General features: G+C 52.0%; 4 protein-coding genes across 5 annotated transcripts; 1 reads left to right on the top strand and 3 right to left on the bottom strand.

Moving 5' to 3' along the window:
* Window positions 1-253: 253 nt before the first annotated feature.
* On the bottom strand, window positions 254-1,785 carry IUM83_15251 (uncharacterized protein; the record flags this gene model as incomplete). 2 transcript variants are annotated; one of them, XM_067940054.1, is made up of 6 exons in its annotated part: window positions 254-568; window positions 723-911; window positions 980-995; window positions 1,136-1,232; window positions 1,354-1,427; window positions 1,538-1,785. In XM_067940054.1, the coding sequence occupies 6 exons, from the start codon at window positions 1,783-1,785 to the stop codon at window positions 254-256; spliced, it is 939 nt and encodes a 312-aa protein (XP_067794531.1). The 2 variants fall into 2 exon arrangements, with proteins under 2 accessions (XP_067794531.1, XP_067794532.1); XM_067940055.1 differs by having other exon boundaries at window positions 723-995; window positions 1,159-1,232.
* A 271-nt stretch (window positions 1,786-2,056) lies between these two features.
* IUM83_15250 (Aldehyde reductase) lies at window positions 2,057-2,893 on the bottom strand (the record flags this gene model as incomplete). The annotated part of the gene is made up of 1 exon (XM_067940053.1): window positions 2,057-2,893. One exon carries the CDS (start codon window positions 2,891-2,893, stop codon window positions 2,057-2,059), a length of 837 nt encoding a protein of 278 aa, XP_067794533.1.
* A 610-nt stretch (window positions 2,894-3,503) lies between these two features.
* On the top strand, window positions 3,504-4,340 carry IUM83_15249 (Aldehyde reductase; the record flags this gene model as incomplete). The annotated part of the gene is made up of 1 exon (XM_067940052.1): window positions 3,504-4,340. One exon carries the CDS (start codon window positions 3,504-3,506, stop codon window positions 4,338-4,340), a length of 837 nt encoding a protein of 278 aa, XP_067794459.1.
* Window positions 4,341-5,495: 1,155 nt separating this feature from the next.
* On the bottom strand, window positions 5,496-6,153 carry IUM83_15248 (uncharacterized protein; the record flags this gene model as incomplete). Its single annotated transcript, XM_067940051.1, has 2 exons — window positions 5,496-5,529; window positions 5,600-6,153. The coding sequence occupies 2 exons, from the start codon at window positions 6,151-6,153 to the stop codon at window positions 5,496-5,498; spliced, it is 588 nt and encodes a 195-aa protein (XP_067794458.1).
* Between the last annotated feature and the right edge of the window lie 3,837 nt (window positions 6,154-9,990).

Below are 9,990 nucleotides of genomic sequence, written 5' to 3'. Positions count from 1 at the left end.
CAGCAACCCTTTACCGCACTGGTGTTCCCCAGCCAAGTCGCAGACGGCCTAGTGAGTGCAATACCTGCACTCATAAACTCTGGATAAAATCTAGAGAACATCAAAATAAGCTACTCGGTTAATCTAAAGTTTTTCAATCTCATGTAGAAGGCGGGTGTAAACGTTTTCCATATCGAGCCACTCGATTTGATTTACCCCAGGAAGCTACTCCGTATATCCAGGGCGTACTTGGCCAGGGTATATCCGCTCAATCTCATGCCGAAGGCGGGTATGGGATCTTGGAACCATCCGCGCGGGGACGCTCACGAAGGGTGACCGCAGAACTACTCGGTGCAGTAGGATTGCGTAACGATCCACGGTGTGTGGACTCCGTCGAGCGTCGACGGAGGGAATTCTGACCTTGGTGCTGATTAGACTCGGACCGGCCTGCGCTTCGTGGGGTACTGTTCGCGCCGGTTATCGATACTTTCTTTGCTGCGGCTAGCAGTCGTGTAGCTTCCATTTCACGCCGCTGGGCTTCCTTTGCCGCCTTCGCCAGCGCTGTTTTATCAGCGATTAGCGCGTTGATCTACCACGCCGCAGCAAATTAGGACAACACCAGCAGCAAAAAGAGGCGTTGACACAAATTCAGACACAAAGGCAGAAAGAGATCATTTAATCGGTTGAAACAGCTTCACTTGCATTTTTGTCGACAAACAGCCACATTTCATCATTGCACGTACCTTCGCGTCTAGCCGAAGCGTCTTCTTCTCCGCAGTCTCGGCCTTCGACTGCAGCTTCCGATTATCCGCCTCCGCTAACGCCAGAGCCGTTTTCGTAGCGTCCAACTCGTGCTGCAGTCGCTCCGCCACGTGCTGCTGTTCCGCCATCCTAGCTCGGCTGATAGAGGCCCAGTCGCGCGCGGATTCGAGCTGAGCCACGTCACGCCTGGCCCCCTGCAGCGCGCTCTCGAGGTTCTCGATCGTGGCGCGGCCTTCACGATGCTTCGCTTTCGCCTGTCGACGGCAAAAAAAAACACCCGCGGAGAGAACGACAGAGAAAAAAAAATCAATATCAGTCCCCCTCTTGACCCTGGTACAGTCGGTCAATCCATCGAACAGCCAGGCTAATCCCTGCATTCTCCTCGCCAACTCACTTCAGAACACGAATGCTACGCACCCGTCTGCTGTCCTGGACGAGGGCGACCACCATGCGATGCACCAGATCGGGGGGCATGGATGCGATGAGTGCCGCTGCAGCAAGTCCATCAACAAAGCCACCAATGTGAGAAGGAAGACCCTCTCTCCAGGCACCGGGAGGAACAGGTGCAGGTGCAGGTGGAACAGAAGGGTAATTTAGGTAGTATCGGCCGACCTTCCGCCTCGGGGAACGCCACGACCTTGTCCATGCACACGGCTTCGAAGTGCTTGGTCACGAACCGGAGGCATCTGCCGAATTGGACCACAATGGGATACCGGGTCGAGTTTAGTGTCCTAAAGTATCTGCAGATTTGGTCAATCTGAATCTAAATCTAAATCTGAATGTGCAGGTGGCGTACAGGTCCACGAGCCGCGCCACCTGCCTCCTCCTGATTGGCTTTCGCCGCTGCTGCTCAGGCTGCTCGGCGGCCTCCTCGGGAGTCTGCAGCAGCGCCCGACAGCGAGGCACGTGGATGGACAGCGAGGCGCTGCCGAAGCCCTGGCGGCAGTGCGGACACGTGGCCACGCGCCGCAGCTGCGCGCGCTCGGAAAGAGGCCCGCCGCCCGCCTGCAGCGCCGCCAGCGCCCGCGCGTCCTCGTCGTCCATGGCACGTCCAGAAGCTGCTGCGACTGTTGTCGATTCTATCTAGGACGTTGATTTTCTAGGACTGAACCTGGAGAAAGTGATATTCGATGTGGATTGGATAGAAATGGCGGACCAACCAGCGTCAAATATCAGGGCAACTTCAACTTGCATATATTGCGTCGCTGCAATCGCTATAGCTCGACTATCCTAGCGCGAAAAAGAAAAAGGTGGAAAAGTGTGGATTTGTACGTGGCGGGTGGGGGCGAGCCAAGCGGATGCGTGCATGTCCGACTTACACGGCGTGCTGCGTGACAGGGTCCCATGGCGCTGTGGGCATGTACGAGTCGGGTGAGGCCAGTCTGGTCACCTGCTCGGGCGTGAGCTTGATGTCGGCGGACTGCAGGTTGCTCAGCTGGCGTTCGGCGTGCACGGACTTGGGCAGCGCCACGAAGCCGTTGGCCAGGCTGAAGGCCACCAGCACCTGCGCTGGAGTGACGTTGACTTCATGGGCAATCGCGACCAGGGTCGGGTCGTCCATCTTGGTAGCCCTCGCCAGAGGGGAGTAGGCCTGCAGCAGGATGTCGTGTTCCTGGCAGTACTTGACGAGCGACGAGCGCATGAGCCACGGGTGCAGCTCCACCTGATTCACGCACGGCTTGACACGCGCGGTCTTGAACAGCTTCTCCAGGTGTGCCTCGCTGAAGTTGGACACGCCAATGTCCTTCAGGACGCCCTGCTCATGCAGGTCCTCGAGCGCTTTCCAGCTGTCCGCGCGCGTGGCAGCGTCACCGGGAGCATGAAGAAGGTAGAGGTCAATGTAACCGAGGCCGAGCTTGCTGTTGCTGTCATTGGCGGCTGCCAGCGCCTTGTTGTATCCCCAGTTGTCGATGAAGATTTTGCTCGTCACGAAGATCTCATTACGAGGGATGCCAGAATCTTTGATGGCGCGACCGACGTCGGTCTCGTTCTCGTAGTACTGGGCGGTGTCGATGTGGCGGTAGCCCACCTTTAGAGCCGACAGGACGGCGTTGTAGGTTTCGGCACCGGGCTCGGACTGGAACACGCCAAGACCGATCATGGGGATGAAGGCTCCACTGGGCAGAGTCTTCGTCGGGATCTTCGGCGTCATTGCTGGGGTTGTATGCTCTTGGTCGGTTCGACGGATATTTAAAAGTGCGTCCACTCAGCATCAGCTCCGAAGCCTTAGTTGGGTCGGAGCTTGGGCAGGAGGTAGGTACAGCGGTGATGACAACAGCCGGGATGACATCCGTAAGCAGGCCTTGATTGAATACGTGAACACGTACAAGTATCGACTTCGTACTTTTATATAAGTGTATACTAGTCATTGGCCTCATTCAGACAAAACTAAGATCTGGATCCTGAAAAAAAAAAGCCTCATTTGCCGCGTGTTCAACTATGCGGGCGGAGTCTGGCGCATAATCATTCCGAACATGAATTCTGGCATGGTGGAGGGGGGGGGGGGGGGGTACACACGCACGTCAACACAATTTGGCTACGTCACTGAAAGGGACTGACAATGCTATCGCGAGGTATACGTAAGGCGGTACGTGTTCACGTATTCAATCAAGGCCTGCTTACGGATGTCATCCCGGCTGTTGTCATCACCGCTGTACCTACCTCCTGCCCAAGCTCCGACCCAACTAAGGCTTCGGAGCTGATGCTGAGTGGACGCACTTTTAAATATCCGTCGAACCGACCAAGAGCATACAACCCCAGCAATGACGCCGAAGATCCCGACGAAGACTCTGCCCAGTGGAGCCTTCATCCCCATGATCGGTCTTGGCGTGTTCCAGTCCGAGCCCGGTGCCGAAACCTACAACGCCGTCCTGTCGGCTCTAAAGGTGGGCTACCGCCACATCGACACCGCCCAGTACTACGAGAACGAGACCGACGTCGGTCGCGCCATCAAAGATTCTGGCATCCCTCGTAATGAGATCTTCGTGACGAGCAAAATCTTCATCGACAACTGGGGATACAACAAGGCGCTGGCAGCCGCCAATGACAGCAACAGCAAGCTCGGCCTCGGTTACATTGACCTCTACCTTCTTCATGCTCCCGGTGACGCTGCCACGCGCGCGGACAGCTGGAAAGCGCTCGAGGACCTGCATGAGCAGGGCGTCCTGAAGGACATTGGCGTGTCCAACTTCAGCGAGGCACACCTGGAGAAGCTGTTCAAGACCGCGCGTGTCAAGCCGTGCGTGAATCAGGTGGAGCTGCACCCGTGGCTCATGCGCTCGTCGCTCGTCAAGTACTGCCAGGAACACGACATCCTGCTGCAGGCCTACTCCCCTCTGGCGAGGGCTACCAAGATGGACGACCCGACCCTGGTCGCGATTGCCCATGAAGTCAACGTCACTCCAGCGCAGGTGCTGGTGGCCTTCAGCCTGGCCAACGGCTTCGTGGCGCTGCCCAAGTCCGTGCACGCCGAACGCCAGCTGAGCAACCTGCAGTCCGCCGACATCAAGCTCACGCCCGAGCAGGTGACCAGACTGGCCTCACCCGACTCGTACATGCCCACAGCGCCATGGGACCCTGTCACGCAGCACGCCGTGTAAGTCGGACATGCACGCATCCGCTTGGCTCGCCCCCACCCGCCACGTACAAATCCACACTTTTCCACCTTTTTCTTTTTCGCGCTAGGATAGTCGAGCTATAGCGAGCTCTATTGCAGCGACGCAATATATGCAAGTTGAAGTTGCCCTGATATTTGACGCTGATTGGTCCGCCATTTCTATCCAATCCACATCAAACATCACTTTCTCCAGGTTCAGTCCTAGAAAATCAACGTCCTAGATAGAAATCGACAACAGTCGCAGCAGCTCCTGGATGTGAAGAAAGGAATTGTTCTCGGCAGTTGTGTTTAGTCATCACAACGGTGCTTTCTGAAAACTGAAATTGCGATTCCATCCCTTCTTGTAAAGATACAGTGTTTTGGTCAATGAGTGCTCGAGGCTGTGAGGTCAAGGAATTGGGATTCTAGAAAGGAGTGGGGGCAGATTGGGCAGCTCACGAAATTTCTCGGGTTTGTGGAGGAGAAGAAACTTGGCGAGATTCGTACGATTATGAATCGTATGGCTCACCAAACGCAACATAAGCTCATCTGTACGTAAGCACTCATCTAATCCAGTATGCGTACATATTACAGTACTAGAATTGAGGTTCATTTACCATGCGCCAAGTGTAGTATTCTCGCATTGATACTGATAATACTCCATACATCAAGCAGGAAGCAAAACCGCTACGATTACTATGTTCGAGTGGCATGCTTGGCAAGCATTACATATTGACTGAAGGTCACTCCAGCTTTATGTGAAGAGGTATCGAATGCAATCACGATGAGCACAATACGAAGTCGACGAAAAGTCAATGTCTTCTGCGAGTAGCTTCAACCTACGACTGCGTAGAGAAGCATGTATGTATCATTCCGTTTGTTCGTAGCATGCAGCACTAAGGCGTTTCGCTAGATTGTTATACAGGAGCTGGGGAGTGTGCCGAAGGCATTAACCCTAGCGTTTCATCAGCACAGATCCAGGCGCTTGCTGCCGCATGAAGGACAACAACTTTTCTGGTTAGTGTTTACGCAACTTTAGTCTTGCGCTTCTTAACGACTCCAAGAGTGAAGTGAATAGTTTATTATTTGTTTGGCAGTGAGATCCAGGTGTGACCGACGAAGTAATTTGTCCGTAAATGCATCGTGTTCTCGCATATATTTAATATGGAAGGCCTCGGTAGCCAAGACGATCTCTGCTCACCACAAATGAATACTAAGTTAGAGGCGGAAAACAATTTCAGTGAGAGTAGCTCAGGCACATACTTCATAGTCGTCTGCTTCCGGAGTATCCTCTTGATGGTGGTGCTACATTTCAACTGGCAGGCCAGAAGCTCACGGAGTTTCTGGTTCTCCAACTCTGCGTTTCTTCGTAGTTGTTTTTGCTTCCTTGCCAGGTTCTTCCATGCGTAGTAGAACTTGTCGTCAGTAGGCTCGGGCAAACAGAGTTCTTCACTTGAACTCGAAGCCTTGATCGCCTGGCGAGACTGTTCTTCCAGGTCGTCGACTCGCTGCTGTAGGGCTGCGGCTTCCACCCATAGCTCGAGCAACTCCAACCTGTGAAGATCCCGCGAGCGATTCCGTCCGGGCACTGCCAATTTGGCCTTGAGACGGAGAACTTCCTGCTCATCGGACCTTGCTCGATAACTACGCATGATGTTATCGCGCTCGCTCAAGTTCAGCGTTGGCAACAACTTATCGACTGTGATCTCGTACTCCGGATCACCTCCGTCGCTACCAGAGCTGGTTCTGGGGTCATCCTCACACTCGTCAATTAGTGCCAGAGCAGCTTCCAGCGTCTCGAAGTCTTCGCCGTCCATTTTGCAACGTGACAATCAAGCAGAAAAATGAAGAGTGAGGGTACGCCAGGCCTTGAAAATGTCTACGCCTGTCCATTCTCCGTAATCCTGCTGTTGCCTTGCAGTTGACTTGCGGCAACTTATCGGGGAGCACAATCTTGCTATCCGGGAGGGTACGCCAGGCGTATACGCTGGCCCATTCTCCGTAATTCTGCTTTTGTCTTGCCCCTGAGTTGCGGCAATTTATGAGGGAGCACAATCTTGCTGTCCGGTCCACGAAAGCTTGCCTATGTACGCAAACAGCTGTCCGTCGCGCGATTCGCCATCAAAATATGCATCGGTCTTCTGGCGGGAGTGATCGGTTCACCAATGTGCTCACATTCGTACCGGTGACAAGCGTATACAGTGCGCCGATAAGTTAGTACATGATCAAGTCGTCGCCCGTACGTGAAGGGTGTTCTGGTTTTGAGGGAAATTGTGTCCGTGACTCTCTGGTTTGTGTGTTGGGCCCGTCCTCTCAACTACTCACATTGACTGCAAATGACGTGTTCATCACGCCCGGTAGGTTGATGTACACGTGAACTGAGTACATCAATCGACAGCTGGTCCCACGCGGATCACACTCGGTGTGCTCTTTAGCTTTGAAGTATGCGAGTTGACTTACAGGACAATTATCGGGAACCGTAATTGCAGGCTGAAAGTCGTCGAGGCCTATTAGCTCTACGATTTTGTGGACGAATGTCTGGTCAGCAAATATGTTTTTACTTAAACTACTGTCTACTGGAGTGATTCTCGTAGCAATCTATGCTGGAATAAATTCCAGATCCAGGAATATACACGCAGAGAAGGGACCGTAAGTGTCGTCTCAGCCAATCAAAATCTGTGCAAGGTAGGTACAGATGTATTCTGGGAGTCCCAGATCTGTCTCAGATTCGTAGCACGATGGTACCGAAAACTACCGATCTACCTCTGTTACATGTATTGTGGTTTGCAGATATTTTGTCGCTCGGATTTAGGGCTTAGATCGATTTCTGAGATAAAATAATTCGTAGACATAAACATGCGACATGGTAGTAAATCGACCTCCAGGCGTAGGTAAGTCGCACCACCTCTTCCTACTTAGCATAACGGGCGCATCGTTGGTTCTCAGGACACCGAGGTAACGTCGCCGGCCACTGCTACTCCGATACGGCTCTGTTGGACGTGTTTAACGGCTCGTTAGCTTCGTTTGTGAGTGCACTAGCGGCCCCTGTATCGCTGGGCTTTCCGCTTGTCTGTCGCGCGAGCAGCTCCCCGCCATGTAAGACCACATGTTGATACTATGCTACCATTTTACTTTAGGAAAAGCGTTTCGTATGAACTGCTGTAGCTCCTCTAAATAAAATGTAGGGTGGGCTTTCACGTACTTTCGAACACGGGTGACCACGTCGTTCGGCCAACGCGACGAGCGGTTAGTTCGATCTCCTTCATCAACCACACCATCGGTCAAAAACAACTTGTACCAACTTTGCAGTGTTCGCACGTTAGGCCCAAATATATCGCTAACATACTGCATACATATTCCATACACATGCATAAGAAAAACGGCTCGCCAACGGTAGTCGAGAAAGTACATGCTGCACTTGTGCAAGGTGAAGGTTTCGGAAACTGCGGTGCTTCGACAGATCAGCAGCGCGATCTGCCGACCACTCGTCAAGTGTCCAAATGTAAGTGTCCAATTGCATATTATATATATAAAGCGCGGTATTATAATCCGTACACAGCCATCGCGATTTAAAATAAATCGGCCCGAATTGCGTTTTTGGATCAGCAATTCGACCACAGCTAGCGTAAATCGAGATCGATATCGAGGCTGGCGATTATAACTTGGAGGATTTAATGCCCATCTGTTTTTATATCGGGCGCCAGATATTATAACTCAGGCAAATCACTAGGTGAAAACGACAAACGCATTGCAAAGCATAATAATACCCAACGGCCCTCAGTCTCAGCCGCTACCACCGCCGCCGCTGCAACCAGTAGTCACAGCGGGATTCCTCGTAATTGGGGATGCACATACAAAAGTACGTTCGTCTCCAAATCTGATTCCTGTGATTCCTAGACCTTAGCAGCTGCACCCATTGCTTTATACTGTACGCGCATCCGCTTATCATGTGCGAGTGTAACCACGGCAGCATTTTCAAGTCGCCCTTAGACGCCGCTCCATCTATAGCAATACAGGAGTCATTGGCTGCGGTATGGACACTCACTCAACAACTAGTGTTCGCACAAACACTGGATGTATAGCAAACGATAACGTTTGCAAGCTTTCTGTTCGTGTATAGCTAATCATGCTAACATGTTGGAGGAGTTCAGCGGTTTTATCCTAGCGAAGAATATGAACATGTTGGTGGAGGTAGACAATTTTATGTCGGATGGTCTGTGAACTCATGTTTGTATATCAATTTTGCTGCGATAATTTTGTGGCTGTGCATATTTCCACGAGAACGGCTCTCGATTGACGAAGCGATGCCCCAAACAACAAAATCGTGGCTGCCTTCAAGGTTCTGACTTGGTGAAAACGGACAAACACGTGTGCAAACAACACTAACAGTTAGCCAGTGTGTGGTAAAATTCGCCAACATCCCTCCGGAGTACGCTATCAATCACCGCCCAATCGCAAGTTGTCACTTGTGAAGGATGTCAGCCCTCATACAACTGCGCAAATGCTCAAAACTGAGCCACCCAACTCCAAAGCGACATTTTTGGCGGCAGCGCTGTCCGTAGGTTGAGTGTTTCCTCCTTCCTTTCGATTGCATAGAGCAACTGTACCACCTCCAAATGCACGTTTGTGGTGGCTCGTTTCATAGCCAGCGCTTTGCACCTTTCAGAGTAATAATTGTTGTATCCATCGCACAAAACTCATGGGACCATTTGCTGCGGCAGCATTCATTGCGATAGAGGTGCATCACAATACTTGGTACACATGGCAATACGTGTGTTTGCCTTCCTCTCTGCGTCGCTTACGCAATGCAACTTCAGGAGCATGAAGACGCATCACCACATTCAACACCCACGACAGTACAAGGAGTCAGATCGTCGCCAAGCGGTTTTCGTCCACGCTCCTGGACGAGATCAATACTTGGATCGTTCGAGCAATGTTTGTACAGCCACTTTACTGTAGATTCCCAGCTTTAGCTGCCTCAAATATGGCCTCAGATCTTACTGCAGTCAAAGTACCCGCGTGCGTGATCAGCCATTATTGCACCCAAACGAGATGGAACTTCTGCTTGCCGAATCCAATGAGACACTAGATACGTATTCCAACTCTGGTTGAGCAAATACGTTTGCGTATTGGGCAAATGCTTGCCCTGGTCGTATAGTACGCAGTTCGTCAGCTTAAAATTACGCAGACACCAACAGGTAACAGATGACCCAACTGACGTCCCACACCGGAGCCACTCACGCACCCCAATATATATTAACACTCACGCGTTTTCAGCGTCACTAGCGGCTTCTTGATCTGCTCGTCCTGCTTGGTCGTCGAGTACTGCTTGTCCTTCCTTGTCTGCGAAGATCGAAGAGAAACCAAAATAGGCGGATCCAGATCCGCTGGATCCACTTGTTTGTAGCTTGTGTACGCGTTTTGAAGTTCTTGTTCTCGTACCGAGTACTTGACGTCCGAAGAGAGTACACCACACGACCACTCATCGAAATAATTGTACGCCGACGTCCGCTACCAAGCCCATCCGCTTACTTCTGTGTTTTACTTCAGGTTGCGAGACAGCACCCACCGCGTGAAGACTCTGTAGGTGCTAGATGGTACGGCGATATCCAGGCATTATTTTCCACGTTACCATGCCCGACTTGTGCAGAAAT

This window comes from Phytophthora cinnamomi (genome assembly GCF_018691715.1).
Source record: "Phytophthora cinnamomi strain GKB4 chromosome Unknown Contig24, whole genome shotgun sequence".
NCBI lineage: Eukaryota > Oomycota > Peronosporomycetes > Peronosporales > Peronosporaceae > Phytophthora > Phytophthora cinnamomi.
The sequence above is the reverse complement of the archived record's forward strand: the minus strand, read 5'-3'. Positions and strand labels throughout refer to the sequence as shown.